Here is a 24,003-nt window from a genome sequence, read left to right as displayed (position 1 = left end):
ATTTTCATACATCCACTCTTTTGGCTGTTACATCAAACTGTCAGACAATGCTCTGTCCCAACATTCAAATTTAAACTGTGCCTTATTGTAAAAACTCAAAAGCCGTTAAATGTGCAGCCTTTGAACCAAACATGTAAATAGTCATATTTATTATCGTATTTATTACTGTACCGGTATGTCTTTCTCTGGTTTCCACAAAGTTTACTATGGTGATGATGGATTAAAAATGTGCCTTTCTTTAGCACAACAAACCTTCAAAATGCAACTGTTAAAGTGTAAAACTTTAATCATTTTGTTTATATCTTAACTGTTAAATCATCCTGAATGATTACAATACACTTTAATCTGTCGTAACTTGCTTTTGAATATATAGTATTTATTACTGTATGTTTTTCTATTATTTCCAAAATGTTTGTTAATGGTGATGGATTTAAAATGTTTCTTCCTTGTGGACAACAAACAAACAAACTGTATCTATGGCCGTAACTCTTAGAATCTAAAACCTGTGTGATTATTTTGTTTATTATCATAACAACTGTTAAATCTGTCTTTTTTTTGTACAAGAAATGTGTGCACATCTGTATAAAAGGAACAGAACAAACTTTTTCCACAGAATATCAATTTACAAGTGTCCTTCCATGTTTCTCTTGGGGATGTCATGTTTTTCTACACTTGTATCTAAAGTCATTAAAGAAAAGGAAAAAAAGACAATGTTGCTTTTCAGGGGCTGTTTTCCATTTCCAAATGTTTTATGTTTCTGAGAGCTTTTGTTGTAAAAACACTGTAATCTTAAACATGCTTGGTTTATGGAAATATTTATTAATTAGTAATGATTTAAGTATTGGATTTGCCAAAAACGAAAAAAACAATGTCTTATCCATCAACAGTGTTGACTATATCAGTACAAAATTACGGACAGACTCTTCATCAGTAATAATCAATGAAACTCTATACTATTCTGAGCTGTCTCTATGGCTACTTAAAATCTATCTGCTGTTGGAAATATTAAATTACAGGTCAGTTTTCTGGTCAAAATTCATATTTATTCTAATTTTAAGATATCCATCAACAGCACTAGCAACTTGGTGCCAAACATGAGACCAAAACATACTATCTGGCTTTGAAAAGACTAAAGAAGACCATAGGAAGCACTTGAAAACTCCAGAAAAAACAGCTAGTAAGACAGATCATTCTACAGGTGCATCTCAATAAATTAGAATATCATGGAAAAATCCATTTCAGTAGTTCAAGTCAAATAACCCCAACCAAGTTATGGTGTGTATATAAATGGATATACTTTTCAGAAGGCCAACATTTTCATATTAAAAATGCATTGAAATTTCCTTTGAAGTGGTCCTTTTTTTTTAATGTAAGCCATAATCATTACAATTAAAAAGAAATTAAACACAGATATGCTCCATTCTGTGTGTAATAGGTCTATATAATGTATTAGTTTCCCTTTTTGAATTGAATTACTAACATAAATAAACTTTTTCATGATATTCTAATTCATTGAGATGCACATACAGATGAGAGTTCAACTAAAAAGGTAACAAGTAAGAGGAAGTGGATCTTGAGTCCACACACTGCAGCTGTCCGTTGGTACATTTCATGTTATCCGCCCTAAACCAATCATATCGCGCCTTGTTCAGCCTTCGTCCAATCACCTGCGAGCTTGTACGAATACGACAGAGAGCAACAAGAACTTTCCAAGATGGGGCTCGAAAGTACTATGGTCTGGTAAGAACTGAACAAAATGTGTTTTAATGTCGTTGTTGGTGTATCAGAGGTTCATACAAAGACATCTCGGGTATTTACACGGTTAGGTTTTTCATATAACAGAAGTCATATGGAATAAGTAACACTGTAGCCGGCTAACAACACATCGACCGGCTGAGTCATTGTAGCTGAAGTTAGCTCAGTTTGTCTCTCTCTTCGTAAAGTTTTTTGTTGACGTGCCCGCATTTACAAACGTAATTAGTCTCAATTTAGTGCTTTGTGTCGACTGTTTTGAACCGATTAAACCCAAATGATTTGATCGATTGGACCAGCGACCTAAGTGGTGCTACCACCACTTGCTAATGTTAGCAACCAGTGCTAATGCTGTTTTGATTTTGTAACGGCAGCGTATTGATCACTAATTCCCTGTACAGAAGTCAGACCCCCTGTCACAGTAAAGCTGCTGCCGAAAAAAGATATTTAGATGTACAATAAATGTAAATTAGCTTCAATGTCTTACAATAGGGGTCTTCAACGTTTTTCAGGCCAATGACCCCCAAACTGATGGAGAGATGGAGCAGGGACCATAGACTGTATACATGGACCCACTACTATAACAAAAAAGTGTATTATATTTACCTGGGCCCAGTGCCACGTATAAACGTATCTTGTTATTGTGCATTCAATACTAAGCTATTCAATTAACACACAGGATCATATATTCATGTTTTTATCTTAAACAGACCTTGTTAATGCCAATATACGAGCTATTCTAATTGACGTTTTTATTTGAAACATGTATCTGGAAACTAAAAAATATCTGCCTTACAAGGTCCAGGTTGATATGGGAATGACATATTAACTGATAATGTTTGCTCTTTTTTTCTTTTAAATGTAGGCCTATTTACACAATGCAGACAGTGTAGAAGGTAGGCTAATTGTCAACAGCAATAACAGGAAACAAGGAATGCTTGAGGTAAAGCAGTCTTGGAGAAAAACATAATAATAATAATAATAATAATAATAATAATAATAGAAATCAAATGAAGAGAGCGACAGAGAAAAAAATATAAATAAATAGAAATACAATAAATCACAAGTCAAACAAGGCTGTCTAAGGCATCAGTGTGTCCAGATGTGACTTACAGTAAGAAATTAAGACAGAAAAGTTGGGTTTTTGTTTTGTAAATTTGCTGGTGTGTACAACTTCTTTGTAGGTATTTCCTTATTAAAAAGACCAAATGAAAAACATTCAATTTTGATTTTAAAAAGTGCATCCAATTTTCTGTAAAAAAAGAAAAAAAGAAAAAATAGAAGGTTCAGGTCACACCAGAAGGTTTGACTGAAGGGGCAATATTAAAAAAAGATGACAGCAGGAACAGAGAGGTTCAACATTTAATTGGTACTTTACAGATAATGTTAGCTCGTTAGCTCAATGATGTGTGATGTTGTCTTCCTCAGTGTGGACAACAGTGAGTACATGAGGAATGGAGACTTCTTGCCGACCCGGCTACAGGCTCAGCAGGATGCTGTTAACATTGTCTGCCACTCCAAAACACGAAGCAACCCAGAAAACAACGTGGGCCTCATCACCATGGCAAAGTAAGAGCGTCTCTCTTTTAACACAGCACAAATCACAACACCAGCATCACTTTCTATAACTGCATGTGCACTTTAGTTGCCTCTTTATTTGTACAACAACTGTACAGGGTAAATTGATAATAAACTTTGAATTACTTTGACTTTTAGCTGCACAAGCAGGGCAGCATCATTTTAATTGGCAAGACAAAAACACAGAAAATGTGTATTTTAATTTCCCACAGACCAAAGTGACATCTTATCATGCTTAGAGTCTAAGCAAGTCAGTCTAAGGCTTAGATTGACCAGAGATTTTTCTCATTTTGCATAAAAAAAAGCCAAAAATAACAATTCACTGTGACTGTATTTCTGCTGCTGTCATGTGATCTTTTTCTTTCTTTTTTTCATGCAGTAACTGTGAGGTGCTGACCACGCTGACACCAGATACTGGCCGCATCCTGTCCAAACTCCATGCTGTCCAACCCAAAGGAAATATATGCTTCTGCACTGGCATCAGAGTGGCTCATGTATGGACTTTTCACATTATGATCCATTGTCTCAGACTTAAAACAATGAATAGGCTTTGTAATTGTGTTATGTAGTAGTAAAAAATAAATGTTATTTTGTGTTTGATGTGTTTTTCTTGTGTAGCTGGCCCTGAAGCACAGACAGGGGAAGAACCACAAGATGAGGATCATCGCCTTTGTTGGGAGTCCTGTGGAGGACAATGAAAAAGATGTGAGTTTGAAGTCTTCTCATTTTCAGCTGATACATGATAGGTTACACACACTTTCCCATTGTGTTTATTAATGCTTTTGTGAGTGTTTTTTTTCTCTTACTGTGTCCCTACCTACCTGTCAATTCTGCAGCTCGTAAAGATGGCGAAGCGCTTGAAAAAAGAGAAAGTGAACGTGGATATTATCAACTTCGGAGAAGAGGTGGGGAATTCTTTGTTCATCTTCCATGGTACTGCTGTAGGACAGTAATTTAAAGCATAACATATAGATGTTTTCTTGTAATGTATTTTCTAGGGATCATCCGATACGTTTTTTTCAGGGCCGATACTGATACCAATTATTAGTAATCAAGGAAACTGATAACCGATATTTAGAATAGATATTCATTTGCAGTAAAAATTAAAACTTTGCTGTCAAAATATAGAGTAACACACCTGGGATTAGAATGAATACAGTTTACTGAAAATCTCTGATAAAAAGACCATATATTTTTGTAGAATAACACAAACTCCAACCCAAATTTAATGGTGACCTCAGGCAGAGAAGTCGCTGCATCAGAGCCAAAGGGGCGCGTTTTATATACAGATTATTGAATGTAAAAATGCTGAATATCAGCAGATATTATCGGGCATGCTGGTAATCGGTCTATCCCTAATATTTTCTTGAACCACCATATTCTACAGTTGTCCTTACACTCTTTGTCCAACTCTTTACTCAGGAGTTGAACACAGAAAAGCTGACCGCTTTCATCAACACTCTGAATGGGAAGGAGGGGACAGGCTCCCACCTGGTCACAGTCCCTCCAGGGCCCAGTCTGGCCGACGCTCTGCTCTCCTCTCCCATCCTGGCCGGGGAAGGAGGCTCCATGATGGGTCTGGGGGCCAGTGACTTTGAGTTTGGTGTGGATCCTAGTGCTGATCCAGAGCTGGCCCTGGTAAGCTATAATACGAATCGGTTTCAAGTGCCTATTAACGGATACTTAGATCAGGTTTAATTATACTGTGTGTGTGTGTGTGTTCTTTCAGGCCCTGCGTGTATCTATGGAGGAGCAACGACAGAGGCAGGAGGAGGAGGCCCGCAGAGCTGCTGCTGCCTCTGCAGCTGAGGCCGGCGTGCCCACAGCCACCGCAGACGGTAATGGATGATTGACAAATTTAACTTGAGAGACTTTGCTTATTATCATAATTAATATTTCTTTACAGAATGATAATTTTTTGGTTCTTAACTTTTGATTGGTTTTGCTCACAGAATCAGAGGAGGCCTTGTTGAAGATGTCGGTATCTCAGCCTGAGAGCGGCGCAGCAGTGCTTCCTGACTTCAGCAGCATGACAGAGGAGGAGCAGATAGCCTACGCCATGCAGATGTCTCTTGCTGGAGGAGGTGAAATCTATTTGATTATTATTATACTCATTTAGGATCTTGATGATCACATTCACTCTTACTTTTTGTTAAAATGTTTATTACGATTATTTGGTGATTAATTCTTTGATCTGTATTTTGAGCAGAATATGGAGAAATGGACACAGGGGCCCCCATGGACACCACAGAATCGGTGAAGGTGAGTCATTAGATAATGAACCAACTGGGAAATTGGTGTCAGCTGGTCCTTGTGTATTCCCACTGCATTTATAAAGGGTGGAGTTATTTCTGGAGTCCAGGGCCACGGGAGTAAATATACTACCATACTAATATACCAGTAATTGCAGGACCTCAAGGCTTTGATGGAGATGAAGCTCTGCTGGTTAAATCATTCATACAAAAGATGAGCAACTGCATAAAAAAGGCAAATAATAATTATAATATAATAAAAAAAAAGTTTTGAGTTTGGTATGAAATGTACAATCACTTAGAAACAGAAATACGGATTACACAAACATTGTAAAATCCTGATCAAACAGCTGAAATCATTGGACACTGAGATTCTCAATTTTAGATTGATGAACCTTCTTCCTATTTTAATCCATAAAGGGTTCAGATGTTGTTACAGATTGTAACAGCTCATGGCCTTACACATAATTAGATTTTAAACCTGTCCTTGATTAAACTGATGGCATAATATAGTTACTTTATTCAGGAGAGCCCTGTGTTTGCTTAGGAAAACTGAAGTTACAGTAATATAGTTACTTTATCCCTTATTACTTTATTATTATTGCCAGCTGTCTATTTGCTGTTATTGATTATATCCTATAATTGAATAGGAGGAAGATGACTACGACGTGATGCAAGACCCAGAGTTCCTTCAGAGCGTCTTGGAGAACCTGCCCGGCGTCGACCCAAACAACGAGGCCATCCGCAACGCCATGGGCTCCCTGGCCTCCCAGACAGGAAACAAGCCAGATGGCAAAAAGGATGAAGAGAAGAAGAAATGAGAAACAGAAGAAGACGGGCAGAGAGACACTGACCAGATTAAAAAACCGAACAAATTCAGAGTAATGGCAGGATTTACTTCAATATATATACGATAAGATTGTTGATGCATCGTCCTGCGTGACAGCGCTGATTGACATTAAATGCCCTCCTTTTCTGTCAAATGACACTTATGAGCACCAACATACATGAAAATAAAAAGTCTGCAGTCCTGAATGAGTATTTAGTGGAAAATCTTACTGCCCAGCAACATAAATGTATTTGCTCTTATAAATTTAATGTGGACCTATTCTCAAATTGGATTATGCACTCTTCACCCTACATGGTTTAAATTACTGATTGATCCACCACAAGGGAAGAGAAAAAAAAATGTGATGACAGGCTCTTTACACTAAACATATAAACACACACTCCTGTCATGTTTTTGTGCGTTTCTTTTCTTTTTTTTTTGCAATAAAATCTCTATGTAATTATGTCGCCTTTTGGTGTCTGTGTGTGCTGTTGCCTCGTATTGTTGACAGTGCTGTGTTATGTGTGTGTGTGTGTGTGTGTAGACTGGGATACGGAAAAGGAAAAAAAAAAAAGGTGTGATCACGGCAAACGATGATTGCAGAAGGAGAGAGAGCGACCACTGTCTGTCCCCGGCTGCACATGGATGTGTAAAAATAGTGTGGTGAGGACGACACTGCTGAATGTTTTATGTCATTTTCCCCACCGGTTAGAAAAAAAATAAATATACGTGTCGTTTGCAGCAGCAGCAGCATCATCTTCTTCCTCCTCCTCCTCCTCCGTGCATTATTTTTTCTCTTTTCCCAGCCTGGTAGGATAGGACGTCTCGGGTCATGTGACGGGAAGCGCAGCAGCATTTTCAGCTGTGGAAAAAAAAAAACGAGCTAGGATAGTCGGGGAATCGCACATCCAGGTAAACAATCAAAAAATACATGCAATATTAAACGAAAAAATCCCTTGTCCCGGCCACGGTACGGTCTTCTGTGACATCGTCGACCCTACGACCTACGCTGTTGTGAAACCACACCTCTGTAAAAACCCGGTTGTTGCTTTTTTTTTTTTTTTTTTCTTCTTCCCTTCTCTCTCCTCTGATGGCGAGGCGCTAGCTCGGTTTTAGCTAAATGACCCCTCTGTGTTGGCTGCCTGCAGCTCAGCGGCCAGCAGCTAAACCAGCCTCGGCCCCGCGGACGGAGATCTACCGACCGCTAGCGCCAAATACCCGAGGTCGCTGCCGGGTTGAAGCTGCTCTCTGTGTCTCTGTCTCTCTCTCTGTGTGTGTGTGTCTTGGTCACCGCTACAAAGCCTCTGCATGCAACTAACCAGCGTTGTTGTTGTACTAGCGTTTCCCATTCATAGCGAATTACTAGAGTTACCAGGGGAAAGATTTGGTTGTTGGTTGCAGAAAGAGAGAGGGAGAGAGGGAGAGAGACGCCGACGCTACGTGCTAACAGGCTAATGCTAGTGCAGGAGGATCCACAGTGCAGCTTAGCAGCAGCATGCTAACTAACCTGCTGCAGGTCAGTGGGGTAGCTGCAGGCAGGAGGATGTTGTTTCCCTTTATGGAATTAGAGGTGTTTTAATGAATATCGGCGATTTTTAAAATGATTTTTGCATGTTGAGATTTTTGTAGCAGGTTTTTAATGCTGAGTGATGGATAACAACAACATCAACACAGGCAGGCTCGTGCTTTGTTGTTGGCAGTGTTGTAGCGGGTATATACTGCTTTTTAGGTGGGTATACTGTATCATATATAGACTATAGTTATATAGTTTTGTTGTAGTGGGTATATACTGCTTTTTAGGTGGGTACCCTGTGTCACATATAGTTAGATAGTTTTGTTGTAGTGGTATACTGCTTTTTAGGTACCCTGTATCACATATAGACTATAGTTGGATAGTTTTGTTGTAGTGGGTATATAGTACTGCTTTTTAGGTGCCCTGTATCATATATAGACTACAGTTATATGGTTTTGTTGTAGTGGGTATATGCTGCTTTTTAGTTGGGTACCCATAGACTATAGTTATATAGTTTTGTTGTAGTGGGTATATTCTGCTTTTTAGGTGGTACCCTGTATACACTGAACCAAGAGGCTTCATCAGTTCACTGAACTGATGAAGCCTCTTGGATGAGAGGTGAAACGTCTTCCTAGACAAATAACCAAGTCCAGTTGTGTTCGATTTCAATTTCCTTGAGATAACTATGACCTGGACAAATGAGAATATTCACAGGCTTACTGTATCACATATGTTCTATAGTTAGATAGTTTTGTTGTAGTGGGTATATACTGCTTTTTTACGGTTAGGGTACACTGTATCATATATTGACTATAGTTACATAGTTTTGTTGTAGTGGGTATACTGAAGTATTAATGCCAGCATGTCCAAACTATACTGCAGGTTTTCTTTCCAACCAAGTACTGTAGCAGACACCAGACTTGACTCGTTTAATCTAGTCTGGGGCCGTTGACTCGCTGTTTTGGTAGGAAACAGATCCAGGGCGAGAGAGACACGCCTTTCCGTCAAAATAAAAGCACCGAGCTAATAAAATGCGGTAAAACTCTTTAATTTAAGGAATATAATTTACAAGAAAGTCCCCGAGCCATTAAGTTAACATTTTGCTTTTATTCTATTACAAGTTAATGTTTATTTTATAAGTTTTATGTTGGTGAACACTTTTATTTTGGTGAATTTGGTGATTTTGGTTTCCGCTACAGACAGGAACCAGAATGCAGACGAAATTCGAGGTAACGGACACCAGGCTCTTCGCTTGTCTGAAGAGCCTGGTGATGCGAGGCTACATTTAATCAACTGATCTCAGTCTTCAGACAGTTGATTGGTCAAACTATGAGCTCTTGATTGGTTGAAACAAAAACCTGCAGCCACACCGACCCTTGGAATAGTTTGTACATGCCTCTTTTAATGCATTTTCAATGGGTATACATATAGTATGACATAGACTACACCACTCTACACTGCTGCCCTCTTCTACCATGTCTTTTTGAATTTGTGTTTTCTGTTTTTTTTTTACAGGAGTCAATCCCGGTATGGGGGACATGAAGACCCCAGATTTTGATGACCTGTTGGCAGCGTTTGACATTCCTGACATAGATGCCAAAGAGGCCATCCAGTCTGCTCCGGACGAGGCGGAGGGACCTCATGGAGCTGCAAGCGCACCCCTGGGAAAGCCGGACAGCGTGGTGGGGGGCGTGGGGTCGTCCCTGAGGCCGCCAAGCCCCTCGGACCCCCAGGCCGACACCCCCATTGTCAGTGTGATTGTAAAGAATAAAGTCCGCGTCGAGGCCGTAGATGGAGGCGAGGGGGACGCAGACCAGGACCCTATAGATGTGATCACAGGGGTGGATGTGGGTCCGAGACTCGGCGCCTGTGCCCCGGGGATGGCTGAATCTGACGCCCTCAACCACAACGGTTTCGGGGCGTCCGGTGTCTCCACGCCCCTTCCCCTCAGCCAGACCCAGTCTAACGGAGCGTCGTGGTCCATGAACACCCCGAAAGTGTCTTCGGAAGCAGCAGCAGCGGGCGCCGGCGCGACCAAGCCTCACAAGCAGGGTGGGAATATTTTCAACAGACTGAAACCTCTGGTGGCGCAGGGGTCTGGAGATCCGGTGGGCCGGGCCAGGAAGATGCAGCTGCTCCAGCAGCAGCACCAGCAGCAGCAGGATACAGGCCAGGAGAGAGCGGACGGGGTGAAGGCATCGTTACCCTCGTCCTCCTCTCTGTCGGCGGGGTCGTCTCCTCTGGCCGCCGCCGGGCCCGTCGGACTCGCCTCGCCGTTCTTCCCGCCTTCCAAGCCTCTGCTTCCAACCCCGCCGTCTGCGCTCTCGTCACACCCACTGCACTCGTCTCAGCCTTTTAACGGAGCGCCCAAAAGTGGCCCTGCTGGATTTCAGCAGATAGAGGAAGACGATTCGGACCCAGACCTGGGGAGTCCGCTGGTGATCCAGGAGAACCCAGACTCCCCGACTTGCACTCAGCTGAGCCGACGTTACGTTAAGTCCGACTCGGTGTCGGCTCAGCCCACATCCTCTACTGCGTCTCACCCCAAACCTGGTGACACCCCTTCAGGGACATCTCTGACGTCCTCGACCCCCCAGTCCGGCTCCACAGACAGCCCCCAGCTGGAGGACAGACACCCGGAGCACGTCATCGAAGAGAGAGACTCACCAGAGAGTCCAGAACCAGAGATGCCAAAATCGACCGCTCAAGTCGCCACTAAGAGATGCTCCAGCCCCGCCGTGGCCTCCACTCCGCCTCCGTCTGAACTACGGGAGCCCAAAGAGGAGGAGGAGGAGATGGAAGTGGGGAATGGGATAGACAGGGCGGTCGACGGCAAAGCTGACAAGGGAGAAAACGCAAAAACTGGTGAGGAAAAGATGGAGGTGGACGACGGCAAAGCTAAACCCCCGTCGACCGACGGAGGAGAAACAGGCGTCGCCGCGCCGGCTGCTTCAGGAGCTCCATCCCGACCCCTCAAGGTCAGAATAAAAACAATCAAAACCTCCACAGGTGGAATCACCAGAACTGTCACCAGGGTGGCGCCCAAAGGTGGTGCAGCTGCGGGGAAAGGTCTGGACCCCAAAGGGCAACCCGGCGAGCGTAAGGTGTTGGGAAGCAAGGCCCAAAAACTTGAAGCTTCCCCAGGTCACATGACGACCACATCCCAGAAAGTAAGCGCTCTCAACGCGCTGCCCGTGTCTACGCTGGCGGCCAGCAGCGTCATGCTAGCCGCCGCCACAAAGGTGCAAAACAAAATGGCTGCGTCTGACAAGGCGAAGGTTTCCGCCACCGCCGTCAGCATCACTAAATCCGCTGCTCTGCCCGCGACTCCGGCCGTGGCCTCCTCTCCAAAGTTCTCAGTAGCCGCCGGCGGGATCAGCGTACGCACGGCCACCAATAAGACGGCCAACGGCGGCAGCGGCACCATCATAGGCGGAACGCTGCAGTCCAACAAACCCGCCTCCATCGTCAACAGCACCGGCGCCGTCATCTCCCGCAGCCAGTCCAGCCTGGTGGAGGCTTTTAACAAAATCCTCAACAGTAAGAACCTTCTGCCGAGCTACAAGCCCGACCTGTCGGCCCCGCCGCCGCCAGAGTGGGGTCTCCCGCTCCCGGCCACAGGGTACCGCTGCCTGGAGTGCGGCGACGCTTTCGCCCTGGAGCGCAGCCTGGCCCGACACTACGACAGACGATCGCTGCGCATCGAGGTGACCTGCAACCACTGTGCTAAGAGACTGGCCTTCTTCAATAAGTGCAGCCTGCTGCTTCATGCCAGGGAGCATAAGGAGCGTGGGCTGGTCATGCAGTGCTCGCACCTGGTCATGAGGCCTGTCACTGTGGAGCAGATGATTGGACAGCAGGACATCACGCCCATTGGCGGTAAGTTGGGCTGCAGCTAACCAAACATTTCAATTACCGATTCATTTGTTCTTTCATTTATTTATTTATTATAGATCCACTCATCAATAGAATAATCGGGAAAATACCTGACAGATTGCAGCCCTTAAATGTTGACTCTAAAAGCATCAAACAAACTTCATACATATGAAAACCACATGACAGCCACAGTTACTAGTAGGGATGAGTACCGAATTCAGTACTTTTATTGGTACCGACCAAATTCCCACAGTAATCCCAAGTATCAATTCACATAAAATCAAATGGTACCACATTTTGGTACTTGAATGCACCCTCATGTCTGTGAGTCTGGCTGACGAGCAGCGCATTGCCCCTCTTTGCCCCACTCTCTTGTCTCTCACAAACACATTGACAACAGAGATGTCTCAATTTCCCCTCATTATAACAATAAATATTCAAAATTCAGAAATGTTGACTAATTTTTTATAAACAAAATAACTTTTATTACCGCACAAAAAAGTACCGATAACAGATACCGTTGCTTACCGGTACCAGTTCACAGGAACCAGGTATCAGTAGCGTAGCGGTGTAAATGTGAAATGTACCCATCCCTAGTTACAAGTCACTAAAAGGTCCCGTAACATGACCAGTGGTTTGGTGTTCGGTCTGTAGAACATCAGATTATGTTGAAAACAGCCTCTCACAATCTTCAAAAGCCCAAGTTGACATATTCAGATTGTTTTGTCCTACAGAAAGTCAGAACCTCAGAGTATTGCATTTTATTTCATTTCATTTTATTCCTACATATGTGTATCTTTTGTGTTTTTGTGTGTTTTGTTTATACATGTTTTATGTCTATGTGATCTGAAGTAGCAGTTGTAAGGACGCATATCTGAACACAGACTCAATTTCAGCTCAAGAAAAAAATGAAGGTCTAACACGTTACTTTTATTTATTTATCCAATTTTGATCCAAAACACAAATAAATTCTATTTGATCAATGTGTGAAACAGAAAAATGAATAAAATTCCCCCAAAAAACAGATTGATCTAAATGATTGATGATTTGTTTTCATATGTGAAGCTTGTTTGATGGTTTAAGAGTGAACATTCATTCATGTTGTGGCTGCAACATGTCAGGTGTTTCTCAATCAATCTAATCATAAATTGATCTTTAAAATGTCAGAGAACAAAATACCATTGTAAGGTTCCTGTTAAGTGTTTAGACCAATCAGTCCCAAATAAAATAGATTTATTGAAATTCTTATAGACTAAAAAAAACAAGAGAGGAATCAGATTTTGTGTAATTCAAAATTGTGTGTAGTTCAAAATGTATTTTCTGTGAATGGACTAATCTTCCAGTTCTACATAAAACATTTTTGAGAGATTTGAAACAATCACAGATATGACAGTCTAATGACATTTTATTTTATTATTATTTTATGCAATAAAATAAAATAAAGTTACATCATTTGTGATTCATCTCCATTGACCATGTCCCATTTGTCTCTTCTGGTTTCCACCTGTTGGCTGACCAGGCCTGCTCTCCTCTTCGTCCTCCTCTCCTCCAGTCTCCTCTCCCTCCACCACATCCGGCGGCCCCGCCCTCTCCGCCAACTCCAGCCCGTTGAAGGACGCCTCGTCTCCGGCGGCGTCTCAGCCTCGGCCGGTCCGCCGCGCGCCTCAGGGCCCCCAAGCGCTGATGCCTCTGCCCTGCAAGAAGGCCGAGGGGCTGCAGTACAACAACTTCAAATGTCCGGAGTGCCAAACGCAGTTCTCCGGCAAGACTGAGCTAGTCACGCACTTCCAGCAGATCAGAGCTGCTCCCAACTCGGTGAGTGTCGGCGGTGAGAGAACAGCGCGCTTCGTGCTGATATTTCTATTCTTGGTCACTCATTGTTTGATTTTCCTCTCTCGCCGCCTCAGACGTGTACGCAGTGCTCACCTCCCATGATGCTGCCGAACTCGTGCGCCGTGTCCGCCCACCAGAGGATCCATAAACACAGAGCGCCCCACGTCTGTCCCGAGTGTGGGGGGATCGCCCGGCAGGCCAGTTTCCAGACCCACCTGGAGGAGGCCTGTCTGCACTTTGCCAGGCGCATCGGATACAGGTGTGTGGACACTTTCCAAAACCAGTAACTACACGACGGCCACAGTTACTAGTAGGCAGGGTATAAAATTAACTTTTTGACCTACCTGCCAATGGCAGGTAGGTCAAAAAATTTACCGGCCAAAATATGTTTTCACCGGCCACTGAACTGCTCACAACACAAAGTCATTAAAATCAGCAGTGTTTTCCCCATTGCATTATAGTTAGGCAGCTGCCTTAACAACACACACCGGCCTCCTAAACTAAATTGTTGCAATAAATATATATATTTAAAAAAAAAGGTTTAGATTAGCTGATGGAATGACAACAAACATTACATAAATAGGCTTTCAGAGGAAGATGATGTGAGTTTTGAAACTTAGCCTACATTTAATTCAGACTGAATAGCCTAAGTGGTGTGAACACAGGTTTTTTTTTTTTTTTTTTTTTTTAATGTAGATTGCCTACTGTTCATCCTACAGTAGCCTATAGAAGGATGCAACTTTCTTTTGAAATATCAAACAAAGAGAACTATGGACTGTGGAAGTTTGAATAGCCTAAATACAGAAGTTATCATGACATGACGTGAATCCTATGCGTGAATGTTGCGGTAGGCTAAAAAAAAAAAAGAAAAAAAAAAAAGACCGTTGATTCGGTGGAAAGGCTTTACGGGCGGGGGCTGCGGGGGTATACTTTACGGCCCAGACTGTCACTGACACTGTCGAGCCCAGTGTTTGAATCTCTGCCACTCTCGTCTGTGATAAAAACACAGAGTTTCACCGGTTTCACCTGATCACGGGCAGAGTCGGCACCTCTTCACAGGATTGCGAGTGAGGTGATGCTGCATTCAAGTATACTCGGAAATACGAGACAAACCCGGTCCCGTATTGATGCAAAAGAGGACGGGGCTATTTAATCTGCAAATGCGGGATGATTCCATATTGTCGGGGACATGTGGTAACCCTGGTAACCCTACCTCTCACCATCGTGATGTGTCGCCACATAAACACGTTAGCTACCACAAACTAAGGTCGCTCGCTTCTGACTTCCTCCTCTGAATGACCGACTGAACGCGAACGTTACAGCAGAAAACTTGATACATTTTCTTAATGTTGAATCACGGAGGATAACGAGGGACAACTCCGACATTCGAAACACAGTCAGTAGATCTCCGCTGTAAACTGTGTTCGTTTCACTGTTCAGCATTTATGATGACAATTATCATAGGCGGCCTTACCTATGTTTCAACCGTTTCAATTGAAACGGGCCCCAGCCACCAGGGGGGCCCCCAGCTGCCAGCCACCAAGTAAAAGACAGTACAATAATTCATAGGTTTCACCTTATCATACACACACACAGGCCTACATCCACCACACACACACACAGCTCTGTCCACCGTGCGGTCACACACTCGACCCCTGATCCTCTCTACAACCACTGATGCGCGTATCATGCCACACCGCGACAGTGTAGCCTACTAATCACTCCTAATTAATAATACGGCAGGAAATATCAATAACAATGTAGGCTTACCTTTGAAAACGGCCCGCAAACTATCAACAGACCCTCGTTTTCCTCCTCCCAGTATTATTCCTTTTCTCTTAGCGTTTCTTTTGTTTTTCCTGCTTTCCTCCTGACGTGCGCCCAGTTGCGTAACCTGATGATTGACGTCTGTCAATCACTTTCCTCCTCTTTTCTTTTTTTCCTCGGGTTAGAATGCCTCCAAACAGGCGATCTATGAGTACGTCCTAACTTAACAGAGAAATAAACACAGCGAGAGCACAACTAAAATGTGATATTATTGGCAGCTTATTTACAGATTTTACTAATGGAGGAGACAGCTGTCTGTCTGCTGCTCCAGCACCGACAGGATCAGCGCCTGTAGACGTCTGTCTGTCCGCATGTCGCAGAGCACTTTGCTCTCATTACTTTTGTTGCCAATTTAAATTCAGAATATTGTTAAAGCCTGTAGTTTTTGACTGTGTTAAGATTCCTGTTCATGTCTGAAAATGTACATAATGATTTTGCTTTTTGATGAAAACCAACTTCAGTCCTCGTTTTTTCTGCTTCTTGCCCTGATAGTGATTTTAACACTTAATGTGTTGTGCGTACCTGGGATGCATGGATAGTGCGTTTACTGCGTCCTTTCAGGGTTTAAAGCATCAGCGACACATGGGCACATAGCTGGAAAATAATTTTATGTTTAACAGGGTAGGGCCTCATATGAAATATTGAAACGGGCCCCCAGATGTCTAAGGCCGCCACTGACAATTATATAGTGAAGTTGGCATATTCCAGCTGCCGGCCAATGGCGAGTGACCTAATAATTTTACTCGCCAAATCATATTTTTACCCGCATTTGGCGAGTGGCGGGTGCTAATTTTAAACCCTGCTAGTAGGGATGAGTACCGAATTCGGTACTTTTATTGGTACTGACCAAATTCCCACAGTAGTCCCAAGTATTGATTCACATAAAATCGAATGGTACCACATTTTGGTACTTGAATGCACCTTCATGTCTGTGAGACAGTAGAGTGTCTGGCTGACGAGCAGCGCATTGCCCCTCCTTGCCCCTCCTTGCCCCGCTCTCTGTCTCTGGGTCTGAACTTCAACACTTTAATTTTTTCAGGCCCGTTTAGAGCTCTACTGTCTGTGAACAGCCCCTCCTCTCCCTGCCCGTTTTAAGCAGAGATCCCTCATTATGCCACCTGTTTACTCTCAACCATAACATAAATATTCCAAATTAAAAAAATGTTTACTAATTATTTATAAACAAAATGACTTTAATTACCACACAAAACAGTACTGAAACCAGGTGCCGTTGCTTACCGGTACTGGCTCCCAGGAACCGCGTATCAGTTTGGTCTGTAGAACATCAGATAATGTTGAAAACAGCCTCTCACAATCTTCAAAAGCCCACGTTGATATATTCAGATTGTTTTGTCCTACAAGCAGTTGAGTGTATTACATTTACTTTAATTTGCTAATAAAACCAGCAAATATTCACATTAGAAACTGAAACCAGCATTTTTTTTAACTTATTTTGATTACATCTGTGTATCTTTTGTGTTTTTCTGTATTTTGTTTGTACTTGTTTTATGTCTATGTGATTATGTGATATTAGGTAGCAGTTGTAAGGACCTATATCTGAACACAAACTCAATTTCAGCTCAAGAAAATGATGAAGGTGTAACAACATCACACTTGTCTCTTGTGTAGGTGCTCGAGCTGCCAGGTCGTGTTCGGAGGGTTGAACTCCATCAAGTCCCACATTCAGACGGCTCACTGCGAGGTCTTCCACAAGTGCCCCAGCTGTCCCATGGCCTTCAAGTCTTCCCCCAGCGCCCAGAGCCACATCAGCACCCAGCACCCCACACTCACTGGAGGACAGGCCAAGTAAGCCTCCTCTGACTTCCAAAACATACACTGGACATTTTCAGAGCACGTTCAGATGAATTTTATCAGGGGGATGTTTGAAAATGACACTCAGGGTTTTGGAAACATGTTTTTTTTTTTAAATAATCTTTGATGTGTATTTTTCTTCTTTTGCAGAATGATCTACAAGTGTGTGATGTGTGATACGGTTTTCACCCAAAAGCCCTTGCTCTACATGCACTTTGACACTCACTTAGCCAAACAAAAAGTGCATGTGTTCAAGTGTCCTGACTGCACTAAGCTCTACGCCCAGAAAGGTTCGATGATGGAGCACATTAAGGTGCGTTTCTCAGCGTAGGAAATCAACTCAGATATTTCATATTGGAGACACAACACACACAACACAACACACACAAAATCACTGCCATTCATTAACAAGCGTTTTGCCTTCATGTGTTGCCCATTCACTGCTTTCTTCAGTGAATGTGGTGTCAACAAAGGCATACAGCAAATTCTTGGATCGGCCTTAGCAGGGCTCCTCTGCGGTGACCTTGTCCTAAGTTCTATACCAAGTACAGCACTTGTTGTAGAAACAGTAGTGAAATGGACTAATTCACCTGCTCTGAATGCTTTTCCCCTCTCACACACTTTTCCTGCCGCCCACCTCAGACCGCTCACAGAGGCCCGTCGGCCAAACAGGAGTCTCAGTCCGACGCCGCCAACCCGGCCTCGTCTCCGGCCAACACATCCGGTCCATCTGGCGTCAAGTCAAAGTCCTCTGGAAAGCCGGACAACTCCGACGGAGAGGACTGGGGGCGGGAGCAGGAGGAGGAGGAAGAGGAGGAAGACGACGACGACGACGATGCGGACGAGGACTACGAGGCTCCGGGGGGCCACTCGGCCTCGGCGGGGGGCAGCAGCCAGCCCGCCGCTCCGACCGAGTGGACCTGCCCCCAGTGTCAGACCACCTTCACCGACAACGACGACTATCTGAGTCATGTGAAGATGGAGCACGGGAAGGTGGGACATCGCTGTTATTTGTTTATAATCAGATTATATGGAGTCCAGTGACGGTGAGGGAGGAAACCGGTTCTGGACCAGCTGCGTTCACACCAGTTTAAGTTTAAACCAAAGTCGACGTGTTACTCAGGCGGAGGTAAAATGCGTTTTTGCTGTTTTTTATTAATTATTTGGTCTGGTGCCTCGACCGTCTCTTCCCCAAGTTCAAAGATAAGAACAACTTTACTTTATTAAGCCCCAAAGGGAAATTCATACAGCTTGTTGTTCTTAATTGTTCTGCTTTCTAGCTTTTTTTGAAGTTCTGTAGACGCCTAAATCGCCACCGAACTAGTGATGCCAAGATTATAAATTTCCTTGGTGCAATTATTGTCAGAGAAATAATCACGGTATTACAATTATCACAATTATTATGCATTAAGTAATTTCACAACTCTATGAATGTGTGTAATCAAATATATAATATAATTCCATTACTAATAATATACACAAAATATTTCAAGTATCTATTAATGTAGGACCAATTATTAATCCCCCAGGTGAATTTATTACAAATGACACGCTACTCTTATGTTAGGTAAATGGACCAGTATCTGTCCATTTACCTTTACTTTGGTGCACATCTGCATATGGTTCCACATAATCTTTTTTGGAAAGTGACAGTATTTAGGGACCTTTACGATTAATTAATTAATTAACACCAAACATTTCATTTCTTTAGCAGACCACTGCAAATTATTTTTCTCCAGGTTGTCAGTAGCTGCCTTCTCCGCCTCCTTCCTGCTCGTCTTCACAACCTAGAATAAAGACACGCCCACTGATGACATCACAGTTTACAGGGAAGAACCATAGATTGTAAAAAGAATGGACGTAGCGTCCGTGACGTCACCCATTGGTTTTGGGGAGTCGTTTTTGTGACTCAAATATGGCGGCCTGAACAGCGCCATGTTGGATTGGCCGACCGAGAACCCGCCCACTGGCCTCGAAGCAGCTGTCCACGGAGCTGCTCGGACCTGTCACTCAACGTTTCCGCGCCCTAATTGGACAGAATCTTAACCTAATAACAGTAAAACGGTAGAGTTAAAAAAAATTCACCCCCCACAGAGTGTGTGCGGGGGTAGAAACTATCGATTGAGCCAAAAAAACGTTCTGACACCAGGCTTTTAACATGTTTACTGAGGATGTAAAATCGGCGATTTTAACATGGGGGTCTATGGGGAATTCTCCCTTCTGACACCAGACCCCAGAGGAAGCCGAGGGGATTGCAGTTTTTTGGACGCGGAAGTGAGCTTCACTTCTCAGACCGACAACTGCCCCCTTGGGAAGAACCAACTATTTTTTGGTTTCCTTGAGAACCGACTTTTCAGGTTCTGAACCTGTGGTTTTTTGGGGGGGGTTTTCGGTTCAAAATTGTGTTCAGGGAGCTGACCCCGCACGGAGCCCTGCCTGTGTGAAACCCCTAAGAGAGTTTTAACATGAACTGTTCAACCAGCTGCTTGCTCTAGTGATGGTGAAGCAGAAACCTCTGATGATGACATGAAGAAGTTAATTTCCTGTCTGTACTGTAGCACACTGAACTGACATTTAATGGGTTTTTTTGTCTTATCTCTCTCTCTCTGTGTGTGTGTGTGTGTGTGTGTGTGTTTATGTGTTGCTCACTATAAAGTTCCCTTGTCGTATTTGTGGAGGAACGTTCAGCACGTCTTCCAGCCTGAGGCGTCACGAGCGCGTCATTCATGAGGGCAACAAAAGAGTCTTCCATTGCCAGTGAGTCAACAAATACATGTTTTGTATTTCGTCACATTACACAAACAAGTAAAAGTAGTAGTAGTAGTTTTCATGGGTTGATTTATCAGATAAGCATATTGATTACCAAGTGTGTCTAACTCTAGAGCTGTGCCGATAAATCAGCCACATCAAAACTGCACCGTTTTTAGCTTGTGTGTGGACAGACAGTGTGCTGTCTATATTGTTTGTTTATGTTTCTTTGTTTATCTGTTTATCTGTTTATTTGTCTGTTTGCCTGTTTCTTTTTATAATTATTGGACTTGGAGTCTGTAAAATAAAGCTATCAATCAATATCATCTAATATTATGTTATTGCAAGGATGTTTTCAGATATCATTAAAAAAACAGTTATTGGCTTAATCAATATTAAGTTTGAATTAAAAAAAATCAATATCAGTCAGGCCTGTGTTCATTAGGCCTAAACTGTTCAGTTTGTTGTGATCTCTCTGCTGCATGAAGTTGTTCAGCTCTCGTCGTTTATTTCTCAGATACTGCACAGAAGGAAAACGCACCTTTGGCAGTCGGTTCTTACTGGACAAACACATCCGGCTTCACCACAGAACCACAGACGGACAGGTGAGTCCAGACGGCGTTTACACACTTCTCTCTGTCCCTGGACACGAACAGGCTCCTGGCTGAGACTGTTTTCTTCATGTAGTGTTTACAATGAAAAATTGACATGTTTCCTTAGAAAGTTATTGTGCATTTTAATAAAACTCAATGAGTCATTTATCTTTATTATAACTCATTTTTATCTTCTTTTTAAAAATATATTTTGGCTTTTTATGCCTTTAATTGAAAGGACAGCTGTAGAGAGACAGGAAATGAGGTGACCAAGAGAAGGGGAATGACATGCAGCAAAGGGCCACCAGTGGAATCGAACTGGGGCCACTGCAGCAAGGACTATATCCTCTGCATATGAGCCTGCCTGCTCTACACACTGAGCACCCCTTTATCTTAAAAAAAAAAAAAAAAAAAAAACCTCAAAATGTTATTCTTAGTTTCTCCTTGTGAGACGACAGCGACGTGAAAAAGTCACTGATGCTTGTAACATTGCACCATTTCCTGTCGATGTTAAGTACATGCCGTTTAGGGAAGGCCATTTCAAGCAAAAGCACTATTCGATAATCACTGGGAACTATTCGACCATTCTTCGAATAATGGGCTCTATGCACAGCTCCACTACTTCCTGAACTTAAGGCTGCTCTTTTATTTCCTGTCTTACATTATTGGCCAAACTGATTAATCCAGGTGTGTCTGAGTAGGCACAATGGTCAGACACACCTGGATTAATCAGTTTGGCCAATAATGTAAGACAGGAAATCAAAGAGCAGCCTTAAGTTCAGGAAGTAGTGGAGCTGTGCATAGAGCCCATTGAGTTCCACACAGAAGTTTCTGATGGCTGTAGGAGTCCGTCCACGATTCTCCTTTGTCTGCGACAGTAAAAAGGAAACATTTACATTTTTTCAGACAAGACGATTGTCTCAAACTATTCAATGTTTTTTAATCACGACTATATAACGCGACTATTCGAATATTTGAAAATCATTGCCCCTCCCTAATATTGTTCACATGTAGTTTGTGAAAAATGATGGTAAAGTTTGTTGTTTGTCAGACGTGTGGGTTGTGTGAATTATATAAGCTGTGTATTGTGTTTGTGAAGATATACACAGTAAATTCCCCGTCCGCTCTGTGTCAACACGACACACGTTAATTCTGTTTCTCCCCACTTGTTTTCTCAGGATCGCCCCATGACGAGGAAGCGTGCCGCCACCGGGGGGGAGGGTCCAGGCAGCTCCTCTGAGCAGGACGGTGAGGGCGCCCCTCCTGGAGCCAGGGCGGGGGACGAAGAAGAGAACGCCACAGAGGAAGGCGAGGAGGGCGGTAGCGGCAGCGGTGGCGGTAGCGGCAGCGGTGGCGGTACCAGCAGCGGCAGCGGTACCGGCAGCGGCCCCGCAAAGAGAACCAGAGCGTCCGCGGCGACGACGTCCGGCGAGCTGGACGAGGAAGACAACGTTTTCCGCTGCGTCCCCTGCGGCTTCTCCACCGAGGACGGGGCCGAGTTCCAGCGCCACATCCCCCAGCATCGGGCCGACACGGCCTCCTTCCAGTGCCTGCAGTGCGGCGTCTGCTTCGCCTCGGCCGGCTCGCTCAGCAGGCACCGCTTCATCACTCACCGCGTGCGGGACACCCAGAGTGACACGGAACGGGGCACCCCGCGCGCCCACGCCGGCGGCGGCTCCCCGGACGGCTCCCCCGCCGGCTCCCCCCAGGCGCTGGGCGAGGACGGGGACGGGAACCTGAGCTGCAAGGTGTGCGGCCGGCGTTTCGACAAGGCCTCGGACCTCAACACCCACTTCAGGACCCACGGCATGGCCTTCCTCACCGCACACAAGACCACAGACAAGCCCCAGTAGAGACAAGTGGGCGGGTCCTCAGAGCCGGACAAGATCCATCTACAAACGAGGAGTCAAGGGGGTGTAAGGGGGGGGTCACGCCCGAGCCCGAGCGGCGGCGGCGGCGGCGTAGGAGGAGGCGGCAGAAAATGAATGTTGATCCTGAGATAAAATGGAGCTGCTTCCTGTGCAGTTTTTTTTTTAAAAGCTACCGTAATTAGTTTTAATCTACAGCACCTCTTGTGTGCGATTGTAACTGCATGTTTGATCATGTTACTGGTCACTTATCTGAACGCACCTGTGATCGTGGAACGGCTCTCCAGCAGCCCCCCCACCCTCCACCTCCAGTAAAAACAGCTCTCTATCAGCCATAAGTTACTGTGTCTAATACGTCTTCTCCCTCCACCTCCATCACTCTCACTCTGCACTGAGTGTCGCCACCTGCCTGTTTCTCCATGTAACACTCACACGCCTCCCACTGTACTCCCCATAGCTGTTTTTTTTTTAACTTCATATCGGTCATGATATTCATATTTGTTTGCTTCCGGTCCACAGCCGTTTTTTTCTGGCATTTATGTAAAAGTGATCATCCACGGCATCCTGACACACGAGCGTTTGGAGAATTTGACACTGATTTTTATGTTGCTATAATATTTATTTATATGAAACACATTACGACTCCTTGGTATTTGTGCGAGTCCGTTGCGTCAAATCTTGCTAGACATAGTGCGGGTTTTTACGTTCAACACGAAACATGAGATGCGGAAAAATCTCGCGAAAAAAGCATCTCGTCGTCACGGAGGTGAGGTTACCGGAGGTCTGTAACCTGTGTAGTGTGAATAATGTGTGATGTTAATTGTAATGCTAGAAGAAGAGAGGTCAGGCTTCCTGCCAGTAGTATATGTGTACGAGTTTTGCCATGTAAATACATATAATTACACTAAAAGAAAGCGTTCTGGTTTTAGTAACTTGTTATGATAATGTGAATACGTATAGTATTTGTACTTGTACTGTCCCCCCCCTTTTTTTCCCCAAAAAAACAATTTGAGGTTAAAAGAAAAACAAAAAAAGACTCCCCCACCCCCCACCCCCAGAGGTAGCTATACATTGTAATTACAGAGCAGAGGGAGCGTGCGGGGGTTGTGTTGTTTTAATGTGTATGAATACAAATGTTTATCTCTTTGAGATGGTTCTTTTTTATCTACAGAATCAGTGCTTGCTGTACTCACATTTCTTTTGTATGTTTCAAAAACAGCCTTCACGGTCATGTGTTGGAGGCCTATACGAGTGGATTTTTTTTGTTTGTTTGTTTTGTTTGTATCTTTTTATATGTCATGCTATCATATTTATATAGCTCAATAGTGGAAAGTTCATGTCATCTTCTTTTTCCATGGTCGTGGTCTGCTTGCTGAAATGCCATACACTTTTGTGCTGTTTCGAAATAAATGTGTAAAAGTTGATGGGAGTCGGTTTCTCTGCAGAGCTGAGGGTCATGTCTGCGCCCTCTGAACAGTGTTAACCAGACTAAACCACACGCTACAGCTGAGGCTGATGGGAA

The 24,003-nt window shown here is 43.7% G+C and overlaps 2 protein-coding genes across 3 annotated transcripts; both read left to right on the top strand.

Moving 5' to 3' along the window:
• Positions 1–1,652: 1,652 nt before the first annotated feature.
• LOC310993322 (26S proteasome non-ATPase regulatory subunit 4) lies at positions 1,653–6,874 on the top strand. Its single transcript, XM_083981645.1, has 10 exons — positions 1,653–1,740; positions 3,181–3,321; positions 3,710–3,824; positions 3,949–4,035; positions 4,167–4,235; positions 4,753–4,968; positions 5,060–5,168; positions 5,283–5,414; positions 5,540–5,592; positions 6,233–6,874. The coding sequence occupies exons 1-10, from the start codon at positions 1,715–1,717 to the stop codon at positions 6,401–6,403; spliced, it is 1,119 nt and encodes a 372-aa protein (XP_083837771.1). The 5' UTR covers positions 1,653–1,714; the 3' UTR covers positions 6,404–6,874.
• Positions 6,875–7,282: 408 nt separating this feature from the next.
• znf687b (zinc finger protein 687b) lies at positions 7,283–23,790 on the top strand. Of its 2 annotated transcripts, none has more exons than XM_083982706.1 (10): positions 7,283–7,323; positions 9,440–11,803; positions 13,353–13,615; positions 13,708–13,892; positions 17,090–17,266; positions 17,423–17,585; positions 17,915–18,265; positions 19,929–20,029; positions 20,538–20,625; positions 21,792–23,790. In XM_083982706.1, the coding sequence occupies exons 2-10, from the start codon at positions 9,454–9,456 to the stop codon at positions 22,464–22,466; spliced, it is 4,353 nt and encodes a 1,450-aa protein (XP_083838832.1). In that variant the 5' UTR covers positions 7,283–7,323; positions 9,440–9,453; the 3' UTR covers positions 22,467–23,790. The 2 variants fall into 2 exon arrangements, with proteins under 2 accessions (XP_083838832.1, XP_083838831.1); XM_083982705.1 differs by having other exon boundaries at positions 13,320–13,615.
• The last annotated feature ends 213 nt before the right edge of the window (positions 23,791–24,003 follow it).

The sequence above is a fragment of the Trachurus trachurus genome, assembly GCF_905171665.1.
Source record: "Trachurus trachurus genome assembly, chromosome: 11".
In the NCBI taxonomy this organism is placed as follows: Eukaryota; Metazoa; Chordata; class Actinopteri; order Carangiformes; family Carangidae; genus Trachurus; species Trachurus trachurus.
The sequence above is the reverse complement of the archived record's forward strand: the minus strand, read 5'-3'. Positions and strand labels throughout refer to the sequence as shown.